Source organism: Rhinolophus hipposideros, assembly GCF_964194185.1.
Source record: "Rhinolophus hipposideros genome assembly, chromosome: 2".
NCBI lineage: Eukaryota > Metazoa > Chordata > Mammalia > Chiroptera > Rhinolophidae > Rhinolophus > Rhinolophus hipposideros.
In genome coordinates, this window is record NC_138048.1 from 52,880,785 (window position 1) to 52,905,203 (window position 24,419).

Sequence of the window (24,419 nt, forward strand, 5' to 3'; positions counted from 1 at the left end):
GTGCCCGGGGCCCCATCCGGCTACGGGAGAGCACAAGAAAGGGCCAGGAGAGGGCGGGGCGAGAAGGTAGGCATTGTTCTCGCCCCGCCCTCGCCCCGCCCTCGCCCCGCCCTTGCCCCGCCCCCGCCCCGCCCCCGCCCTAGTATCGCGAGAGGGCGGGCCTGCTTGGCTTGGGCGTCGGCGTCGCTCCGGCGCTGGGGCGCTAGCTAGGCCGGCTTCCCTCCGCGGATCAGGTGCCGGTGGCCAGGGCGCGCGAGTGTCCCGTCGCGCGCTGTGGGCCGGACGCCAGAGCGTCGGGGTCGTTGTTTGGTGACAACGACGCCGGTAGCGGTCTTCGCGACAGCAGGTGCGGCTGCGTTAGCTCCCAGCGGGCTCGGCGGCTGCCTGGCGAGTCCCTGCTCGCGTCCAGCCTTTTCCTTCCCGGACCCGACGCCAAGCAGCGACACTGAGCCGACCGCCGGAGCGGCGGGCAATGGCGGCCTCGACGGCCTCCCACCGGCCCATCAAGGGGATCCTGAAGAACAAGAGCTCTACGACTTCCTCTATGGTGCCCTCGGCCGAACAGCCCGGCAGGAGTGTCGACGAAGAACTGAGGTGAGCATGTCGGAGGACGGCCGCCGTCCTCCCGGGGCGGCGGGGAAGCCCCTCCTTCCCGGACCGGGCGGCCTCGCCCGCCCCGCGCCGCCGTTACCGACCCCGACCCGGGACCCCTGGGCGCGCGCGGGCAGGGCGGTTGCGTGGATTCGGCTCCGGCGCCGCGTGGGTCTCCTTCCTCCGGCCGGGCTCAGGAGTGGAGTGGTTTTAACGAAGGCGGGAGCTACGAAGTGTGTATCTTTTTTTTTTTTTTTTTTTTGTAAATGTCGACGCGTGTGTAATTTTCAAAACATACACCGTGACCTCTGAACTTTCGGATATTGGAAACATTAAAGGATCAAATTGAAGTTTTCAAGGCTTCACCTGTTAAGCTTTTGTGGTTTCTTCAGATTCTTCAGTAATTGTTTTCTTGGCTTGGGAACCGTGGGCTTGGGAGCTCGGGTCTCACGCTTCGTCAGCGACCCCTCCAAAAAAAGGAGAGAATGTCTCCATTCTTCTAATTGTCTTTATTTCCAGTCATTTCCTTTATTCGTGAGCATCACCAACAGCATCCCGCCACACTCACTCTCTCGGGTCCTGGTTCGTCAAATCGCTGCCCCCGAGAGAAACCACAATTTTCCGAGTCTTGGCTGTGTGTTTAATGGAGAACTACTTATTGCTGATTATTTTTGCATCTGCAAAGGAGGGTTTAAGTGCTTTCTGGTCTTCGCTCTTGTAAAATAACGTCTAAGCTCAGAATAGTTCAGAAAGCGGCAACTGAAAACGATCCCGTGATAATTTAGTGGCTGTGACCTGTGCGCAGGTACACTCGTGTACAAAGATGTCGATCCACAGCGTTGTGTGTAATAGTAAACAATTTGAAATAATCCAAGGCCCATTAATGAAACGTGTGAAATATTCGTTATGGGGCATTTGTATCATGGAACAACGTACCAGCCTTTAAAAAAGAAGGAGGTGTTTATGAGAAAGGTACCTAAGGTGCAATGCTCAAAGAAAAAGAGTTGCCGTCCAGTATACACAGTGTAAAATACGCCACCGGGTTAGTGGTGCTGCAGGGCTCGGTGTAAGATACGGAAACCAGAAGGACTCTACATTCTCGAAATAAGGCTTAAGAAAACTTATCATTGAAATCTGTAAAGTCATAGAGCTAAAACGAGGCTGTTTAGGAAAACTTAGAATATTAGAACTAGGGCACACCTGTTTAAAGGATCCTTTTAGGACTATAAACGGAGCTACTACTTGGTAATGGTAAATTTATGGGGATTTGTGTTACCTTCAAGAAAACATAAGTAAGATCACAGCTTAGAATCATGACTTTGGGGTTAGAAAGGACCTTAGTTCGGTTAGCAATTCCCTCTCTCCCACTCTTTTGGATGCTTGACTCTTACATTCTCTTAACATAATTTTCTGTTTGGGATAAGCCGTTTGAAATGGGGGTCGGGGGTGGTCAATGGTTGAAGGTCACCAGATTAAGAAAACAGTATCACCAGAACATAGCTAGCTGTAAGAGGAAGACCAAGATAATTTGAAAACAAAACAAACCATAGAAGGCTCTTAGGTAGCTTCAAGGTATTCAGCAGAACTATGGTTGTCATTGGCATTTATGTTATTTAGCTATTCTCTAGTGTGAGCTCCTTTTTGTTCAGCTACCAAGTGATTTATAATTTTCTTCTATTTTCCTCTGCTTCCTTCTACTTATTCCTTCTACTTATTTCAGCTTTGTGGTAAAATCCTGTGGCCCTACCCTATATAGGGTTGTCCTCTCTTTCTATAATTGACTGGCATTTATTTCCACATTTTTCTGCCTTGAAAGCCACTATATTAAACTGACTCACCAACACAGGGTTTCTCCTTATGTAGGAGCTGCTAGCAAGGCAGATTTCACCAGGGGTCCTTTGCACGGTGGGTGACTTTGATTGACTTGACTAGGAAGTTATAGTCCTGCCTTTAAAGAGAACTAGCAAGCCCTAATTTATTGAGGTTCAAGTTCATTATGTCGTAAAGGGGATGGGCTTTTCATGATCAGTGTTATATGACTAAAGCAAAGAAACTAATTCTATTGGTAATACAGTTGACCCTTGAGCAACATGGATTTGAACTGTGTGGTGTTTTTTCAAATACTTTAAATGTATTTTCTTCCTTATGATTTTCTTAATATTTTTTCTCTAGTTTACTGTAAGAATACAGTGTATAATACATGGCACAAAATACAGGTTAATTGACTATTTATATTATCAGTAAGGAAGGCTTCTGTTCATGGTAAGCTGTTAAGTTTTGGGGGAGTCAGCGCCCCAACATTAGCATTGTTCAAGGGGTCAACTGTACAATATACATTATTATGTATTTATGTCACAGCTCATGCAAACAATATTAGTGACTTTATGAGAGCCTCTTTGAACAGAAACAATAAAAGTATAGTTGAACATGCGTGAAACAAATTTTGTAATGTTTTATTTAAGTACAACCAGTATTTCTCCTTTCATATAAAAGGAGTGAAAAATAGTTCTTTCAGTTACAATGCACTTAAAATTCAGAAACTAATAAGTGTAATGTAATGGTCTAACTTTAAGTGTTGGCACAGAGTATAAGGCAAAAGAATCTCATATTAATATAAAAACAACCGGGAATCTAAGTCAGTTCTGGTTATTCTCCGTAGTTATGTTCTATAAAGTCACAAACACTGAATTAGTGAATACTGAATCATTGTTCCTAGCGGAAATACAGTGTCAGGTTCCTGCAAGCCTTTGGTCACATTTTCATTAACCAATCAATATATAACCTTTTTTTAAAATTAATATTTCTGTTTATGGCATCTGATTTTATATACTGTTGATTCATTAACATTGAACACATGGCCAGCAGCACTGTCACTCCTGTCTAACGGAAGTTTATCTAACACATATTTTGTCCAGAAAGCACATTCCAGCCTCCTTGCATTTAGGAACACCAGACAGCACTTCAGCACTACACTCCGGAGCCATTTTGACATCAAATTCACCAACAAAGAGCACAAAAAAGCAATAATGTGATACTAAATAGACTGCAAAAAGAACACTTAGTTACAGTATGAGAGCTGAAACTAAAAGGTACAGCTTCTCCTTCTTTAACCTCAGCTGGGAATATGCATCAGGCAACTCAAATTTTTCCCAGCTCTGGGCATATCTTTGAGAGACTGAGAAAGTGCCTCTGAGTATTGATTTTGGAGTTACAGATAAATTTTAGCAAGTAAGGTTATGTGTAAATTCAGAATCTGTGAACAACCATACCATTTATTGGTGTCTTTATCATGTAAAACGCAGCGGTAGTTTCCCTTTTCTGCACATACCACTTTCAGCCCACATCATCAGTTTGTGAGAGGATGTCATTTAACATAACATTTTATTTAACAAAAGGAGATGTTACCAAGGGACTTTTTTTAAGGCCAGAAGTTGAGTTGTCTTATTCCAGTGGTCTCTGAATTTTTTCATTGTGCATCTTTTTAATAGGAAAAAATTCAAATAAGCTTCAAATGTGTTTGTTTATTATCTACATACATATATATGTATATATATATATATTAGATAATATCTCAAGGCTAAATATACACTTAAAGTGAACTTTATATAATGCCATATTTCATACAGCCTTTAGAATTTTTTTATACAGTTCTTGTCAGACCATCTTTTTTTGATGTATCTGTGCTGTTATTTTCTTATTGTTCCCTTTATGCTTTGCATTTGTACTGTTCATTGAATGGTTTTTTTCAGGTACCATTTGTCAGGTACTATTAAAAATTGATTGAATCTGTAAATCCACATAATTAGGTATAGATAAATCTCAGTACATTGCAAAACACTATTCAAATAATATAAACTCCACTGTTACCGCCTATGATTGGGGAATTTCCATTCTTTCAGGATATCTTGAATATAGTACATAACTCATGAAAGTCTAATGTAACACATTTTGTGAGTTAGTATGTGCATTTTATTAAAAACAAGACACCATTAATTCTAAGCTGTACCATGATTTTATGTACCACCAAGAAAGAAAAGAAAATACTGCCAGTTACAAGATGCCATCCATTTTAAGATACTGTTTTCAGAGATACTAAAATGAGAAAAACGTGCTTTTGGAATTGTTGAAAGTATATTGAATGTTACTAAAGCTATCATGTGAGAAATGTCTAGGCTAGTGATTAATCAGGGACCAGATTGCCTGGGTTCGGGTCCTGTCTGCTTATTAGTTCTGTGATTTCCAGTGTGTTATTCATTATAACCTAGTTTAACTATTAAATAGGTTAGTAAATGTAAAGTATTTAACCCAGTACGTCCCCCTCAAATGTTAGTCTAGGAAATAAATATAAAAGTCTAATTTTTCCCATATCTCAGTGTATTGTATTACACAATATGCTTTGGAATCACTGTGTTCAATTCAGATTCTATAGTCTTAGGTAATGTAGGCAAATTCTGCTTGAAAATACTGTGCTTGAATTAATTTCCTTTAATATAATTTTATATAAGCATGCTTCAACTTTGTCTTTTTCTGTCTATAAAGGGATATGGCATATAGTCAAAGGCTCACTGAGTAAAATTTTCCAAAAGTGATGTTTTGTTTACTAATTGCATTTGTTAAATGTGTCAAGTTTGGAAGTCTTGTACTTTGTCAACCCACTTAAGTTAAATCTTCATTTAAAGAAAGAATCATTTCTTGAAAAGCGCAGTTGAAGTTTAACATCTTGAAGCAAAATCCTGCTTTCCACTCCAAGCATGGCTAAAACTATCAGATGAGCAAATCACAGGCAACAAAAAGTATGAGTAGGGGTGGCCGAATGGCTCAGTTGGTTAGAGCGTGACTTCTTAACAAGGTTGCTGGTTTAATTCCCACATGGGATGATGGGCTGCGCCCTCTGCAACTAATGTTGAAAATGGCGACTGGACTTAGAGCTGAGCTTTGCCCTCCACAACTAGATTGAAGGACAACAACAACTTGGAGCAGATGGACCCTGGAAAAGCACACTGTTCCCCAATATTCTCCAATTAAAAAAATATTTAAGAAAGGAAAAAAAAGGAAGTATAAGCAGGTCTTTGAGATGGCATCATATGAGCTATCAAAGTGAAAGTGAGAAGCAGTAGCTTTCTGGACCAGATTGAGGCTGCTGGAAAACCAGTCATTCATAGTGAGGGAGGAAACTGAAACCAACAGGTGCTTTCACCCTCACAACAGATCTGCAATCTAATTGATGGTGGCCCTGTTTTTTTTAAGTGGACATAATGACCCAAAGGTCACAGGAACAGTTCCTTATAGTGTTGGGATTAAACTCAAATTCACTCCTTTGGGTTTTGTTACTCTACAACTAATGTTAATTCTACCAAAACTTTAGAGATGCTAATTTCCATATCCAGTGTACTCTGCTGACAGTTTCCTTTACTTCACTACTTTCCACCTAAGAATTCTAGCATTCTTTGGAGCCTATTGTTTTTTATCCTTATTTAAATTCATGTTTTTGCAAGATATTGTTAAATTCTTTGCATCTGAATAATTCTAAGAACTTCCTTTTCTCTTAGTATTGTGTTGAAGTAGTGAAGATTTGAATATATAAAAAAACTTTAATTCTGTTTATGGTGGAAAGTAAATGGCAAACAAACTGAGAAAAACTTGGGTTATATATAATGTGGTTTATATCTTATAGATAAATTTTGGTTACATATAATGTGAGTTAAACCTTCTTACAAATTTATGAGGTTTCCAATAAATAGGCAAAGGATGTAAACATAATTCATACAAGAAAAGTAAAATAAGTATTTTTTTCATATTATTTATTAGGTAATAAGCAAAGAAACACACAACTTTTAAATACTAATTTATACCTGTTCAGGTGGAAAACACACACACACACACACACAATCCTGGCAAAGTTTTGGTAATATTTGGGGACATTACAAATAGTCCTCTTTTTAAAAAGCTATGTCGCAGCATGGAGTGAACTATAAAGCTCTTGATAAATTTTAACCCAGATATGCCTATCCTAGCAAATTATCCTAAAAATATCATTGAATAGGATATGCACAAATATGTTCATTTCTGCTTTATTTTAAATAGAAAATCTTGGATTCAAGGTGAATAATGTATTATTGAATATTATGTAGTTATTGGAAAGGTAAGGACTAGAAAATACAAGCAGCTTATTATGATAAAATACATATACTGATGTGAAAGCTATCAGTATGTGTATTTTTATAAATACTGTATGAATTGTTTTATATATACATACTATGTTATATATATATTGATAGCTTATGTTTTTTTCATCTATATACAGAAAAGAAAGAATATGCAGAAATCAAAATTGTTAATGGGTTCAGGTGATGGGATTGTGATTTTTAAATTCCTAATTTTAAGAAAAAGGCATTTCTGCTTGTATCCTACCATTCTTTTTCTTCTAGCATTAGCTCACAAAACAGATTTACAAGGTATTTGGTTTTCTCCACTCCCCCTATTAGAGATATCTTTTAAACTCCAAAGGTCCGTTGTCTTTATTCTGTCATAAGCAGTAATGATGATAAATTGTCATTTTTAATTTAATTTTGTTAACATCATTTAGGAAATAACTTGTTTTACTTTGAGATTAGGAAGCACCCAACAAGGTCATTAATGTGTGTTTATTTCTTAAATATTTATTGTAATGTAATACACATACAGAAAATTATATTAAATGTAATTTCACAGCTTAAGAAATTATTGTAAAGCAAACACTTCTGTAACCACCATCCTGGTCAAGAAAAGGAATGTTTCCATTACCTCAGAAATGTTTCCTGCCCTTTCCTATCATTCTCCTTCTTCCTCCCTCCAACATAACCGTTATCCTGACTTTTATGGCAAACAAACTGGGAAATCATTTTAAGTATACATCCCTACACATATTTGTTTCACCTGCTTTTAAGCTTTATACAAATAGAGATATGCTAGTTTTCTTTTACAGTATCTTTAACAGGAAATCTTAATTGGGCTGTGTATTAATATAGGTTTTATGAAACTTTGACCTCTGCTTTTCTGTTTCTGACTTGGACTTAACTCTGGCTGTCATTTCAGAGACATTATCTATCAGGAGGAAACATTTAGTTACCAGATCATGGGCCTCCCTTCTTTTATTAATTGCTTTCTTCACAAAATGAATCTACCTTTCTTAAAACTGGAATGCATTTCTTTCATTATCCTTCTAATTAGAAGTTTCACAATCAATTCTGCTATCTTAATCTTTAGAAGTATATATATATACTTCTAAAGAATATATATATATGTATATTCTTTTTTTTTTTTTAAGATTTTATTGGGGAAGGGGAACAGGACTTTATTGGGGAACAGTGTGTACTTCTAGGACTTTTTTCAAAGACAAGTTGTTGTCCTTTCAATCTTAGTTGTGGAGGGCGCAGCTCAGCTCCAGGGCCAGTTGCCATCGCTAGCCGCAGGGGGCGGAGCCCACCATCCCTTGCGGGACTGGAGAAATTGAACTGGCAACTTTGTGGTTGAGAGCCCACTGGCCCATATGGGAATCGAACCGGCAGCCTTCGGAGTCAGGAGCATGGAGACCTGAGCCACCGGGCCGGCCCCTTTACCTATCTTTTCATTGTGCGTTTTCTTATATAGAATATGACTGAGCAAACCTAATCATTTGCTTTCTAAATTTATAGAAATTTGTAGATAATAGAACTATTTTGCAAAATAAAATGTCTGAAACTAGATTTAGTCAAATAGAAAACTGATTGCTTTTTAGAAAAACTCATTCTGTGGCAGATCTTAAATATTTCAAAATCATTTAAATTTTGAGTCTTGCAGGGCAAAGGTAGAAAACATTCAGTACAAAAGCAATTTAAGTATCTTTTCAGAATGCCTTATCACAAACCGTTCTCTACAGTGCTAAGTGATAGTTTTAGGATTTTTAACCCCAAACTCTAGATTTTAAAATCATAAAAACTCATATTTGTTTGGTGGTTTTATAATTTGGTTTCATTGACATTATTTCATTTGATTTTCTCAACAATTCTGTATCATAAGAAAGACTGTAGGCCAGCCAGGTGGCTCAGGTGGTTGGAGCGCCGTGCTCCTAACTCCTAGGGAGCTGTTTCAATTCCCAAATGGGCCAGTGAGCTTGCCCTCTACAGTTAAGACTGTGAACAATGGCTTTCGCTGGAGCTGGGCTGCCGTGAGCAGCCAGAGGTCGGCCTGAGCTGCCCTGGGCTGCTGCGCAGTTGTGTGCTGCTATGAGCACAGGGTGGCCAACATGAGTGGCAGGCAGCCAGCGAGAGTTGCTGTGAGCTTCTGTGAGTGGCTGACTGGCAACTGACTGCCTCATAATACCAGCATGGGCCAGGGAGCTGTGTCCTACACAACTAGACTGAGAAACAACGGTTTGGACCGGAATGGGGGGGAGGCGGAAGAAGGGGAGGGGAAAAGACTTATTAAAACTCCATTTTATTATAATTTCAATATAGAGTAAATGTAGGCCAAGAGAGGATGTTTGTTGGACTTGCCTATAGTCACAGGACTAGTGAAGTGCAACTGGAACTTGAACCTTAAACATCTACCTCCCAGTCAAGTTTCTGTTGTTTTTCTACTGCCACAAGACCAACTATTACTATCGTAGATAATCAGAAACTAGGCATCTAAAGAAATCAGTATTGTAAAGCAAGGTCTATTTACCTAGTCTATTTCAATCAATTTTTTTTTAATACTAGCAACATTTAAATATGATTGGTTGAAAATTCAGGTGAGTTCCATGCTGAATGAATAAAAAAGCAGTTCTTTAAAGAAGAAATATTATTTCTGTGTTTATGACCTATATATCTTAATTTTTTGCCTCTTGTAAGCTTTTAAGATTTTGACTATTTTATGGTGAAGAGACATTAGGCAACTTCTGACTATTTGGGAGGGGAGGGGAGGGCATTGGGAGTTGTAGTCTCAGTCACCTGTGGAGTATATGTCTGGGCCAGACTTCGCCTCTTAATAAAACAAGGGAAGGCTTGGAAGGAAGTTGTCTGGCAGAGAGGTCTTTGATGTCTTTTTTAATGAGTAGATAAGGATTTGTAATTAAGGCATTTAATTATTGAGCACTTCAGTAGTTGTACAAATATTTTGTTGAATGAATATTAATGTATGTTCATAAAACACTTCTAAAACATTTCTATTTCTCTTAAGAAGATTTATCCCATGTGGTCTAAGTACAGTAGTCCCCTCTTATCCGTGGTTTTGCTTTCCACAGTTTTAGTTACCCACAGTCCAAAAATACTAAATGGAAAATTCCAGAAATAAACAATTCATAAGTTTTAAATTGCACACCATTCTGAGTAGTGTGATGAAATCTTGGTGTGAATCATCCCTTTTTCCAGTGTATCTACACTGTATACACTACCTGCCCATTAGTTACTTAGTAGCTGTTTGGCTATCAGATGGACTGCCAGTATCACAGTGCTTTTGTTCAAGTAATCCTTATATAATAGCCTAAAGCTGTGTCACAACGTCTATGTCATTCACTTCACCTCACATCATAAGGGTGAGTACAATAAGATGTTTTGAGAGACCACATTCACATAACTTCTATCACAGTATATTATATAATTGTGCTGTTTTATTGTTAATCTTTTACTGTGCCTAATTTATAAATTAAAATTTATCATAGGTATGTATGTATAGGAAAAAACATAGTATGAGATATGATAAAAATACAGTGAATGTTTAAATTTTTAAAAAATTATTACAGTAAAAGATACATTGCCATTAATCCCCCTCAAAATACTCCCTCTTGCTTTGAACACACTTGTTCTTGCCACTTTCTGAAGCATTTCTGGAAGTCCTTTTTCGTGAGTGTCTTTGGTTGCACTGTCGTGGCTGCCTCAGTGTCCAGAATTGATTCAAAACATTTACCTTTTGTGGTCATTTTGACTTTGGGGAAGAACCAGAAGTCATGCAGTGCCAGATTTGGTGGATAAGGTGGATGAGGACACGCTGTTATGTTTTTGTTGGATAGAAATTGCTGTACCAGAAGCGATGTGTGACCCAGAGCCTTCCCATTGTGATCAAAATATACAGTGAATGCTGCTGCTGAGTGCCATCCAACAGAAAGGCAGGGATCTTCAATACGGGAAGTGGTGCATTGAACCTTAGTAACAGTGTGTTTCATTCAGCTTGTTTGGTGTGAGTCGGGTGTGAGCTACGGTTGAGAGGTGTGTTTTAAAGTGTGCCGTAGATTATCCTCCATCATGACAACGCTCCATGTCACACATCGCTTCTGGTATGTCAATTTCTGTCAAATAAAAACATTACGATGTGTCCTCATCCACCGTATTCACTAAATCTGGTACCATGTGACTTCTGGCTCTTCCCTAAAGTCAAAATGTTTCAGGACATGAGGCAGCCACGACAGCACAACTAAAGACACTCATGAAAGAGGAGTTTGAGAACTGCTTCAGAAAGTGGCAAGAATGATGGGATACGTGTGTTCAAAGCGGGTGGGGGGGGGGAGTATTTTGAGGGGAATTAATGGCAGTGTGTGTTTGACTGTAATAATTTTTTTACTTTATTTAAACATTACCGTATTATTTGATCTTCGTATACACCTCTTATATAGCGTTCAGTATTATCCACAGTTTCGGGCATCCATTGGGGGTCTTGGAATGTATTCTCCACAGATAAAGAGGAACTGCTACATACTATTTCTTAGCAAACTCTTACTTTTCTAGATTTAAAAAAAACTGAGCTGTAATTTTACTTTTTTATAACCTAAATACTTAGTGGTATATGAATTTAATGAGGATTTCTCTATAGTTTTATGTTCTCATTCTCTTGATTTTTATGGATATCTCTGAAAAATTTAGGCCAAGGAAATACTGTTATGTTTTAATCAAGCTGTTAACTAATACATAGTAGATAAAAAATCCTTAACTACTGAGATCAAACGATGTGTAAATTTCAATTTCTGCTGTTACTGATTCTGTAGACCAGATGAAGACTAAGTATATCATAATGTAACAGTGTTTGGAATGCCTGGCAAAGATTCTGAATAATGTGTTTTTTAATATGTGGGCACTAACTATTTTATAAAATATTTACTGATATTTTATTGTAATTAGTTATGGCTTTTACCCTAAGTCAGTTTCTATTCCAAGAAAGATGTAAAAATAGAAGTTAGCAGTCAAATAGAAATTGAAATGTGTGATTTGGATGGTTGTGAATTTTAAATGTGCACATTTTTTATCTTTCACTGCATTGAAGAAAAATTCTTTTTAATTTTAGTAAGAAATCCCAGAAGTGGGATGAAATGAACATCCTGGCAACATATCACCCAGCAGACAAAGACTATGGTTTAATGAAAATAGATGAACCGAGCACTCCTTACCATAGGTAATGTTTTGTAGACATCATTCCTTTTTTGACGTGTTTACATTTTGCATTTGATACGAACTTCTGGAGAACAGCTGATTTGAATTTGTGTTCGTTTATATATTTGTTATTGAGCACTAATTAATAACCCAACTGCATATTTTTGTGTAATGATATAAGTAATATGTAACTTTAAAATTATGGGATCCATTTCGTACACTATGCTTGTAGTAGTAGTAAGTGTTTATTTGTTGCACCTCAGTGGTCTCTATCTGCTAGTGATACACACATGCTAGTGACTTTTGCCTTCCTTAAAATAATCTAGTTATAAAAAGGAAGATGAGAATTGGGCTTGTTTGCTTCCTAAGTAGAAATCAGGGTTATATAGTCTCTTGGCAGAAAAGGATAACTTCACAGATAGTAACTTTTTTAACCCATTCAAAGACAACTGTCATTACTAGTTTGATGTCCTTGTTTTTGAACTTACATTACATTGCAGTTCAGATAATTGCATTGTGAATGTTGGCAGTTTTGAGTCTTCCAGAATTTTTAAATAAATTTTAAAATAATAGTGTGTGGCAGTGATTCATATAAAGACAAAAATAATGCACCAATAAGCATTATGCGAAGATGGAGTTGTAAAAGAACCAGAAATACCCTACTCAGCCTGTGCCCTAACTTATATTGAAAAAATAAAAATTTCCAGAACTGAAGTATTTTGTCATTGAAGTAAGACATCATACTCTTAAATACAGAAGTTACTGTTAAAATAGAGTTAAGAAATTCTGTTTTAAATCAGTGGATGAAAACTTTGGAAGAAGATACATTGAAATAACTTGATAATAGTAAAAATAAGAATAAACTTGAATATTGTGGAAAGGGTAGAAAGAAAGAATGAAATAAGGAGGTACAGATACTAACATTCCAATATTAATAAACTTGAGGGAAGAAATAGACATACAGTTTATGAGAAGTTTATATCCTTGTTTTTCTCCTAATTGCAAGCATATACTTTAAAACAGCTTAAAACTTTTATTCTACCAGAAGCCAAAATCAGGGCTTTCTTTCTTCTCAATAAAGGTAGTAGACATCCTTACTTATTTTTGTTGGTTGGAGATAACTATCCTAAAACTTAAGATCAAACATGATTCAAAAAACTAGCTGTAGCCATTATTTTTAGACTTTATATTTAACATGTAATAAATTAGAATGGTAGATGTTTGATGTTGCTTTGTTTCTCTTTTCACCTTACCTATTCTTCCTTTGAGAGTCTCTAAAAGGTACTCGGTCTCTAAGTGATTGAGGCTATATGTATGTACAGATATATGTGCTAGGCTTTTATCAATTTAGTGCTCTGTTTTACCAGTTTCTTTCATGGCTTTTTTTTTTTTTTTTTAAGAATTTTATTTAACAGAGAAGATGTTTTTCATAGAAAGATCATGTTATACTACCTAAGAATCTCACATTAGTATAACAAAAAGTTACTGCTTTTATATACATGTACCCACACAAACACACATAATTCATCTGTAAATTTTATAACATAACCTAGAATTTTCTATAGAACAATTCTACAAATTGATAGATTTTACCCTGCTCTGCTTAATTATATACAATAATGTAATTTACTTTATTTCAACTTCCCTTGGAAAAAACAGCATCATATAAACTATAGCACTTATTTGACTTGTCTCTTTAACCAAGAAAAGTATAAACCAGTGTCTTGAGAATTAAAGATGCCTATTTTCACAATTAAATGAAGAAATTTTTCATTAGGAGGTAGATCGGGAAAGCTAAATAGCTTTTAAACTTCCTTAATTAGTTCAAAATCCAATTTGTTATTTTTACCTAACCTATGTCTACGTAGATCATTTTTCTCTATCTTGAGGATGATGTACCAATACATCTTCTAAAACCAGATGGGATTTTTGTTTTTTTTGCATTATTTGTTCCCTTCAACAATAATGAAAGTGGAATAATGAAAGTATTTTTATTTTTTCAGATGATTCAAGTTTTCAGTATTTATCTTCATGGTCACAGTAGTGTAATTTTTAAAAAATCATTTGAAGGCTTTTCTTGGTTGGTACTACACTTTTAAATATTTGCATTGAATAGAAACTAAAATTAAATTTCAAAGATGACAACAGAGCTTTAAATATGTTTATATTTTAACTAAGGCAATAGATTTATTATGTTTACCTTGTTTTTCTGCTTGAAAAATTATAGTTGTGGTATTAATTAATTATAATCTGCTTGTCATCCCAGTATGGTAGGTGATGATGAAGATGCATTGAGTGATTCAGAAACCACTGAAGCCCTAACCGCAGATATGTTAGCTAAGAAGTAAGTACTGATGACCATAAAGCATTTGCACTTAGGCTCTTTTTAATTGTGCAGAGTTAAAGGCATTTTACTTTATTTGTACAAGTATAAATAAAAAGCATGTTTTTTCATAACCTTTACAGTCTTGTTTGTAAATTAAAATCAAGGTATGCAGGTGGCAGAAAGATTAAAGTATCAGAGCCTAGTATGCAGATTCTCTGTGTCAGTTCCTTGTGAGGTTTTGTTTTGTTTTGTTTTTTAATATCCTGCCTCCTGGGTTTTGAAAATGGAAGTGAGAAGGGCAAAAATTAATAAATTCCAAACCAAAAAACCTCTATTCCTTTGCTGTTTGTTGACTTGTCACCTTCCACTTTTCTTGTTGTTTATTGATTTCTACACCTATGCCTGCTCTCTTTTTTATTTCCTTACCATGTGATAGATAGTATATTAATGATCTTCAAATGTTTTTATGAGAGTTAAAAGTTGAAGAAGTCACCTAACTAATAGAAGAATATTACAGTGTTGATTTTTTTTAAATGATTGTTGTTTAGATTAGCTGCTGCTGAAGGCTCAGAGCCAAAGTATCGGGTTCAAGAACAAGAAAGCAGTGAAGATGAGGACAGTGATCTGTCACCTGAAGAACAAGGTAGTTTATTTCCTTTTCCACTTTCACCATTATGCTAATAAGTTTTGCTAAAATGAATCATTATTTGGAAGGTTGTCAAATGGTTTTCCTTTTTGGGTTAGTGGTTTGGTGGGAAGTTAGGGAGCAACATTTTAAAATTCAGATTCTACTTGTGTGAATGTATTATAAAACAGCTTTTCTCCCCCTGATTTCAAGAATTTGGGGAAATAGTACCATCTTTAAAGTAATTATTAGTGTTTCTGTCTTTGTACCTTTTTTTAGAGCCTGGTATAGAGTAAATAACTCAGTAAATACTTATTAAATTAATGCTTTTAAAGTCATTGAGTGGATAGTTTTAAAGGGGATAGAAGTAAAAGCTAATTTCCCATTTGCTTGTGCCTTTTCTGTTTTAAGACTGTTAAAATGTAACAAGTGAACCAAGATCGTCAGACATAGTGTGAAAATTTTTATTAGGTCCCATCAAACAAAGACCAGTTGTGTCATAGGAAGGAGTAAAGATAGCCTCTCAACAAGGATGGAAGAGGCCCTCGTAGCCCTTACAGCACATAGACGGTTAAGGCATTGCTATCTACTCATGGTTTCAGTTTTTACAAGTAACAGCAGTTATCTATGGAGGTAAGGAGAGAAGGAAGATATTTCACCTTGTTGCTTTTTATGCTTTTTGAACCATTCGAATATAAAATCATCTTAGGAGTTAAAAATTGTTTACATAGTTTATTTTCAACTATTTTTAAAAGGAAAAACCAAGTCTATAAGTAGGGAAAAAAGATGCAAGAAAAACACACACATCCTCACAGAAAAAGAAAGAAAAGAAAGTAGTAGTGTACTTGAAGCCTTGAAATGTGGGGACTACCTGTACTGTAAAGTAGTTCAGAAACTTGAGAACTAGGATTCCGAATATTTGCTAAGTTAACTGTCAGAATCTTTGTCATATGTAGCTGCTAAGGTATAATTTGCTAGTCCTTCCTATTGTCTTCAGAATACAGCTTATTCAATGAAACTGTGATGGTCTGAGCCTAATTGTTGTACAAGAGAGAAATTTTACATTTAGCATAATCTCAAATTGTATTATATCTCTTTTACCATAAGTGACTTCCTGACTTATTTTACCAGAGTATACCCCCAAAAAGCCTTTGAAAAGGGATTCAAACTGAAATTGTGTCTAGGGCTTGATTCTTCATTTTTCTGTAAAATGTGATCTATTGAGAACAGGGAATTTATTACTAATCTATATTGACAATGTTCATTAAGGGGTTTTCCTCTAATTGTAATTCCATGAATTAGCCAGCAGGGGGAACCATTGACTAGTTACAATTTCACAAGGTCTGTTCCCACTAGTAGAGTTACTGATGCTTATGTATAGATGTTTATTGCTTTTAAACAAATTACATGTCTGAAAATCCTTGTCTATTGACAAATTCTTAGAAAAAATTACCCTATAACTGATAGCATAACAGTTAAGATATTGGCTATAGTCAGACAGATCTAAGTCTGAACTCCAAGTATGTCATTTGTCTAATTTGTTTAATTTCTCTGAGCCTCGTTTCCTCATTTCTAAATTGGGAACTATAATAATATTTAGAGTCATTGGTGAGTATTAAATTAGATAAAGAATTTAAAGCACTTAGCACTGGTTCTTGGCATATTGTAAGTGCTGAGTAAATATTAACTGTAAATAACTTAAAATAATTGGTATATTCTCCATTATATCATTTGTAAAATAGTAAAAGAAAATGTAAAAAGGACAATTTACTTGTCTAGTCCACATGGTAAGTTGATGATTATTAGAGCTGGGCCTGAAACCTGAATGTTCTTGTACTGCTTGCACTATGTTCTACAATATAAGGATTATAAATAAAAGGAATATAAATATTCAAACAAGATTGAGACCACTTGTATTAGCAGCTTTTTATGAAATGAATACATTGCATGTTTTTAAATATGTAGTAAATTTTGAGTATTCCAAACTATAATACTATAACAAGCAAAACCAAGTTCAATGTCTCTTAGAATTAAAAAGAAATAATTTTCTTAGACTATAAATATGATTCACAAAAGAGAAATACTGTAATATCAGCTCCTAGGAATAAGAAACTGCAAATTAAAACAGTATCATATGGTAGCTTTCTTTCCTTTCAGGTCAACCAAGATTTAAAAGAATGACAATTTCTATTTTGGTGTGAATGTGGAGAAATAGGTGGCTCATACACTGTTGGTTGGCATGACAAGTGGTTTGGCTTTTCTGCAGTGCAGTATGGCAATACATGAGCCAAAAACTTTTTTTTTTTTTGAAATGACATCCTTTGATCTAGCAATTCAGTTTCCAGGGGTTTAATTCCAGTGTTTTAAAACACTTTTGACCATATCCCACTCAATATATATGTATACTTGTATATAAAATTACAAATAGAAAAATTATATAAGTATACTCACTTTTATGTGGTGTGTTTCAGTTTATTCTGTTTTATTTCACTTTTTAAAAATGTTGGTTGTGACTCACTAAAGAGTCATGAGGCAGTTTGAAAAACCATAGTTAATAATGAGAAAATAAGAGAACAAATGAACAAAAATGTATGTGTATTACATCATAAAAACATTGAAAATGAAAAGGAGAATTCAGAAATCTTTGCCCAAGAATAGGAGATTAAATTATAACAATATTTTATAACCATTTTAAAATTATATAAATCTATGTACACAGAATTTTACTATGTCTTTATATATTTTGTTGTCTAAACTCTGGATCATTTTAAGATTGAAAGAAAGGGTCACTATTATAGTTCCATCAGACAGTAGGCATAAACTGGTACTTCCTGGACATGCTGGGATTTAGTGGTCATTCTAACTAGATAGTAAGTGAAAAGAACAACATATACAACAATGTATTTGTTACGAAAATTTTTAGGAAAAAGTCTTAGAGTCAAAATATTAATGGTAATTTTTGAGTGAAGAAATTAAGAGCGATTTTAAGTTTCTATCATGAACTTGTGATACTTTGTAGTAAGTAAAAGTGTTAACCTTTTTAGTAAATTGATCTCGTATTGGAGGCAATTAGAACCATTTTTTTTTGTTTTAATATTGTCTTGTACATCATCTGAATACTTGAAAGACATAACTAAAATTTTAATCATGAGGATTTGGTCTTTTTATTGGTCTCTTTTTAAAAAAATTTCACTTCTATCTACAATATGGTACTGTCAAAGAGTAAAACTAATCACAAAAGTACTTTCATATGTAAAGAAGAAGATGCCTGGTCATCTTGGTATTTTCAAAAGAATGCTTATGGGATGCTGAAATGGATGTTGGTCTCAGAACTTTTTTGAAAAGTGATTGGTGAGTAGTGAGGTGAACTGTAAATGCCTGTTTTTAAAACACAAGTTTAAGTATAGATAATGATAAAAATTTAGTGGGAATTAGGGGACACTGAAAAAGTACTTTCAATAGCCTTATTCTGAGAGATTTCTATTTCTCTATGCTTTTTTGGCATTAAAATATTTTTAGGAATACCATAATAAAACTATGGTGAATGAATTTTAATGTTCCTGTTTGACAAAATAAACAGGTGACAATTTTATATCAACCACTCTTTTTGTGTTTTTTAATTTACTGGTCTAAGAAATTTTAAAATCTTATAATTATTTCTTCATAAATAGTTGATCTTTAAAATGCTATTAATAAAATATGAACAGCTGTGTTGATTTGCTGCTAGTTTAATGTTTCTATGGTGAAGACTATAAATGAAAGAATAGTCTAGAATTACTTCAGTATTCCTTATAACAGGTTTTTCTTAAAATTACTTTGGCAATGAAGTTATGTTTTTAGCCAGCAATGTTTTAAATCATAGCAATTCTTAATGAATCATAAGAATTTTTTTAAAGGAATTTTTCCTTAATTATAAAAATAGAAAACTTGGGGCATCCGGTGGCTCAGTTGGTTAGAGTGCGTGCTCTCAACCACAAGGTTACTGGTTCGACTCCCACAAGGGATGGTGAGCTGCGCCCTCCACTACTAAGATTGAAAGCACAACGACTTAACTTGGAGCTGATGGGTCCTAGGAAAAACACACTGCTCCCCAGTAAAAGTCCTGGAAATACACACTGTTCCCAGATTCAAAAAATAATAAAAAATAGAAAACTTGAAAATATTAAAATTATCCCATAGTTCCTTCACCCAGAATTAACCACTGTTAATTGTTGAGTCTTATTTTCTCAGTGTGCGTATGCATGCACATACATATGGGCTTTGTACATCAGATTTGTATATAATACTTATCAATTGGTACTCTTTCTGTATATGTATGTATGTCACAGCTTGCTTTTTCCTCCCATTCAACTCTTTCTGGAGATTTTTTTCTTCACAAATATGACTAATGGCTTTAGTCCTGTAATCCAATTAAGATGTACTTAAACCATCTAAAGCAGAGGTTAACAAACTTTTTCTGTGAAGGACCAGACAGTAAATTTCTTAGGTTTTGTGGGCCATATGGTCTCTATTACAACTGCTCCACTCTGCCATTGAGCACAAAAGCGACCTTAAGCATTACAAGAACAAATGAGCATGACTGTGTTCCAATAATACTTTACTTACCAACAGACACAGGCTGTAGTTTGCTAGTCCTTGAGCTAAAGACTTCCGAAACCTATTTTTTGTTATCTTATAGAAAAAAAGCGACAGTTTGAAATGAAACGGAAGCTCCACTACAATGAAGGACTGAATATTAAATTAGCTAGGCAATTAATTTCAAAAGACCTAAATGAAGATGAGGAAGATGAAGAAATGTCAGAGACTGCCGCTGGAGAACGCATGAATACGGAAGAATCAAATCAAGGTTAGATGGTTCCGAAATATCATTGAGAATCTTGTGATCCTTTGTGCCTAAGTAATATACTTTATTTTGCTTTAAATTTTTGAAGAACCTCAGAATATTTTGCTGATTCACTTATGCCAGAAGTTTCTTAAATTTCAACCCCTGTGGCCAGTTTCAAAATAAGGTTTTTATGCCCAGAGTTGATTTAAAACCACATGTTATATGGCTGTGTTTTTGGTTGACTTGACTTGAAGCAGTGATGTTTGTCTTTTTATTAAGCTATATTTTGTTTTTAATGTTTTAAATCCTGTTTTATCTGCTATAATATAAATTAAAGTTGAAACTTTTAAAAAGAAACCTGTTTTTAATATGGAAGATCTGTTTTAACACCCTTTCGGGTACAAAGTTAATCATATCTCTCCAGTGTTGATTCTTTTCACCATTGGATTGACAAGTTATTTCGCTGATTTTTATTTTTGTTTTGTTTTTCTAAGTCTCAGACAACTTACCCCTGCAGCCCACCAACTGTTGGTCAGTCATAGAAAATAGATTTTATTTATTTTTAATAAACTATTATTTTGGTATTCAGTGAGGGTGAATTTTCTATACCTCTAATGCAGATTTTGTGCCCATTTACCTACTCTTTGTACTTGCAAACTGATACTTTTTAGTGGAGAGGTAACTTGCTTTATTTGTTGTGCCTTAGATGGCTAAGTCTTAGGGAAATAAATAATTGTTAAATATTATTATTTTGGTGAGCCTATATGAAATATGAGTGATTTCATGATAGAAACCGATGGCTACTATGTCTCATTATGTCAGGATTACAGTATATTCTGTTATTCCCTATTAGCCTTTCTTACAGTTTGTTTTCATAATACAACATTTCATTTCCATTTTATTCACTATAATCTATTTAGCTTACATTTAACTTAAAGAAACTTTATTTTGAGTAATTATTGTTATAGGTCTCCTTCTTTCTCTTTTAAAATTTATTATCCATTTTTAGTTTACCTATCTCCTAATTCGTCTGTTTCCCATTTACCTACATCTTGGTGATTTATTTTGATGTATTCAAAGTGAATGTTTCTTTGGTTGTAAGTTTTAATCAGTTTCTACTCCGACTTTCAACATCAATTCTTAGTGACTCTGGACAAGCACTGGGAATGCCCCTCATGTGCCGCTGAAAATTTGTAGCAGCACCATTGTGCCAAAGGTTAAAGGGATTTCTTTTTTAAGTCACAGCTTTTGAAAAATAACTCTGTCCTTTTGATATCTCTACTTGTAAGACATTAGATTTTACACGTTTAGTACATAAATATATTTTTTTTGTTTAAAGATAATGCTCAGTGCCTGATTTTTCTTCAGTGGAGATGAAGTACTCCTTACATAGGAGTATATTCTACTTAGCTTCATAAAGTCCACAAGGATAGAAAAGACTACATAATAAGGCATAAGGAAAAAAGTTCCTTATTTATCCTCTACCCTTTTTAGTTCCTTAAAAAATCTTACCAGCTGTTAAAAAAATTCCACGTTCTGTGGAACCCATTACTTTTTCAGGATTGTCATTCCCTTCCTTCACCCCAACCCCTGTCTATTCCCATTTGTTTTATTACTGTTTTTGTGAAAAGTGGCATGTTTAGACTCTGAAGAAATATTTTATAATTTTGATATCATAAATACAAATCTTTTTATACCTTTGTATATTTGAATTGTAATAAAGTCAGCTATCCAGCTGTGATTTGTTCATAGAAATATTCAGCGTGAAACCTATTTGTCCTATCACCACGTAGACTTTCCTGTTCTGCTCTTTAGAATATTTCGGGAGTATGCACATTCTTCGTGTCAGACTAATCTGCCTACAAGAAGAATACCTTATTGTTTTTTAGATCTTTATATTTGTTTATCATCCATGGCAGTGGAAGAGAACTTTAGCTCAGGTAGTTCCAAGGTTTATAATATACAACAAAAAATTACGTTAACTTTCTTTTATCTTTGCAGGATCTACTACAAGTGACCAACTGCAAAATAAATCACAGAGTTCATAGAAGAGATTTTCAGCACTGAATTGTCAGATACAAACCCTGTTACTATACTATACTGCTTCTTGTTCTCTACAATTCATGACATAAGTACCAAAATGCATACCAGTTATTATATGTTGTCAAGAATTAAATAACTTTAGACTAATTAGACTGAAAATGCCTAATTGATACATATATTCTTGTGCCTAGTACTTCACTACAAATACAGCATACTATCAGTCCAAAACTGCATTACTTTTGTAAGAACACTGGTTAATTTGTGTAAGATATATAGCTTTTTATGCTTTAGAGGTTAAACAATATCTTGGGGATGGGAAAGGGATCTAATTTATTTTCTTCACTTCTAGATGTGACAGCTCTTACAAATTTTTGTTTTTAATCGACATCCAATTGGAATAACAGATTACTAGTCATAAATATTCGGTCTGAAAAGTCTTAACACACGTCTTCAACTTGGATTGTCTGTTTAATTGAAAAGGATTGTAAGAGTTACTATTAGCATTTTCTGGCCTACTACCTTTAAAATTCTTTTTGAGTTTCGTTATGTTTACAAGGAAAGGATAGAACTTTTTCTCACCAGAACTAGCTTTTTTCACAAATTATCAGGTTAAACTTGCACTAATGTTTGCTTTTTTTTTGTACACTTGATGGGCAGACTTCAGATCAGTTTTTTAAATAAATATAATTCTAATATAGTCTCAGCATTCCCTTTATATACCTATCTTAACCACCTGCCTTTATTTCTTACTCTGTTCCACATATGCACACAATCCTTTACCTTTATTAAAGGATCATAAAGATTATCATGACATTAGGAACTCTTCCTTCTCTCACATATTCTTTCATTTGCTGCAACAGTGAAAATCTTATTTTGACTGTCAATGCCTATTTTTTCTTCTAATACATGGAAAAAATAAATTGAATAGCAGCAGTACTATAGAGAGAAAATGCAATTCAACTGCAGAATTTCTACTCTGATTTATAGCTTGCTAATTAAATTGCTATTACTAGTTTCTTGTTTGACTTAATTAGACCTTAGGAAACAACAGGTTTTTTTGCATGATGAGAGAATTGTGTGTAACCAGTGATATGATGATAGTTCCTGAATGTACAAACAGAAGTAATCCTGAACACTTTTTAATTTAAAAACTTTATTCCCTGCTTTAAGGGAATATGATAATGTATACTATGACAAATGTACTTTATTCTTCTAACACAGTAAGATTGAGATTTTTTTTCCTGAAAGGCAGTGCAGTTCTTGTGTATCTTGGTTTAGTGATAGCTTCATTTCTAGTCAATTATTTGTATCTTAATTTTTTTTTAGTACCCAAAGAATCCATTATATGAACAGACTTTTTAAATCATTTCTATATATTGTACATATGAAATGGCTTTTATTGGACAGCTTATCTTCTCCTTACAAGCTTGTGGAAATATCAGTATGTCAAAATAAATAAAAAGTGGGAGAATTCTTTGCTGTTAGAAGAAGGTTTTTATTATTTTGAATGTCTTTTTTAAATGGGATCCAATCAAAGCCCTTCTGAACTGCAGGTATAGTATTCTAATTAAAACATGTTAGCTAGTAATATCACAAAACAGTGTTTATTTCTGCTTCTTGAATTTAGAATGTTGAGGTATTCTTACCTGTTTAAACCCGCTTGGGGGGTTTTGTATTCATATGTGTATCCATATGTTCATGCACACAGACCTCTGTTTTTGGTTTTCTCATTTTGAGTTCTTAGAAAGTATCCACATACTCTTTATTTGTAGAAATAGCTGCTGTACAGTGAAGAAAACCGATTCAACTAATTGGTTGGTGTTTTCACAACTGATTGTTTTGGTGTTTTCTACAAACTTTCTTGAAACTTCAATCATAGGCCAGGCAAACTCATTCCTCGTTTTAGGAAGTGTAGTTATCTCAGGGGAGTAAGACATGGAAAATAGCATGCTCAGTGGGATTTTACGTAGTCGAATATAACTGAGTAAAACTTTTCATCAAGTCATGAATTCCTACGTGACATCGTATTGGACGAGAAGAAATGAACCTTTATGATTCAAGTTGGATTTTCTGTCAATTCAGTTCTAGCCTAGCCACGGTAGATTTTACGTTCAACTTTTTAATTGATATCACTTCCTCCGCTTAACTCTTTTGGTGTCATCTTTTCTATTCATGTGTTTTCAGTCTGAAATTCAGCAGTGAAGTTCTTTAACATCTGAGACATATAATTGTATGAATAGATTGTTAAAATAAGAATAGCTTTAAATTGAAAATTAAAGCAAAGTGCCGTTTTTCCCCTAGACTTTTGTTTACATTTTTCCTTTTAAATAGGTACACTAAACATTGTAATAAATATAGTAATAACGATAATTGCCTGTCTGTGGATGTTACTTTCTTGTTACCTAGCTCTCTCAGGATCATGTTCCATTGGCCATGTGTTCCAGATACCAGCAGACGATCTGGGACGACATTGTGTAGTTTGTTTAGCTGTGATAGAAATGATAACGAGATACAATTTATTGGGAACCTTTTATTTACTCTTGTCCAGCATTTTGCTAGATATCTAATTTATAATCTTGAAGCCAACCATGTAAAGCAGTTATTCTTATCAGTGCTTTATAAATGAGGAAAATGGTCTTGGCCAAGTTATTT

General features: G+C 34.8%; 1 protein-coding gene across 1 annotated transcript; it reads left to right on the forward strand.

The window, feature by feature from the left end:
- The first annotated feature begins 144 nt into the window (after positions 1 to 144).
- PPP1R2 (protein phosphatase 1 regulatory inhibitor subunit 2) lies at positions 145 to 23,246 on the forward strand. The gene is made up of 6 exons (XM_081063159.1): positions 145 to 594; positions 11,863 to 11,970; positions 14,215 to 14,292; positions 14,823 to 14,917; positions 19,578 to 19,745; positions 21,726 to 23,246. Exons 1-6 carry the CDS (start codon positions 473 to 475, stop codon positions 21,770 to 21,772), a joined length of 618 nt encoding a protein of 205 aa, XP_080919285.1. The 5' UTR covers positions 145 to 472; the 3' UTR covers positions 21,773 to 23,246.
- The last annotated feature ends 1,173 nt before the right edge of the window (positions 23,247 to 24,419 follow it).

What these genes read in the sequence shown, in the direction of transcription:
- PPP1R2 (XM_081063159.1), top strand. Translation starts at nt 473, where the DNA reads ATGGCGGCCTCGACGGCCTCCCACCGGCCCATCAAGGGGATCCTGAAG. An exon ending in AGTGTCGACGAAGAACTGAG is followed by an intron (nt 595 to 11,862) that starts GTGAGCATGTCG and finishes TTTTAATTTTAG; the next exon opens with TAAGAAATCCCAGAAGTGGG. An exon ending in GCAGATATGTTAGCTAAGAA is followed by an intron (nt 14,293 to 14,822) that starts GTAAGTACTGAT and finishes ATTGTTGTTTAG; the next exon opens with ATTAGCTGCTGCTGAAGGCT.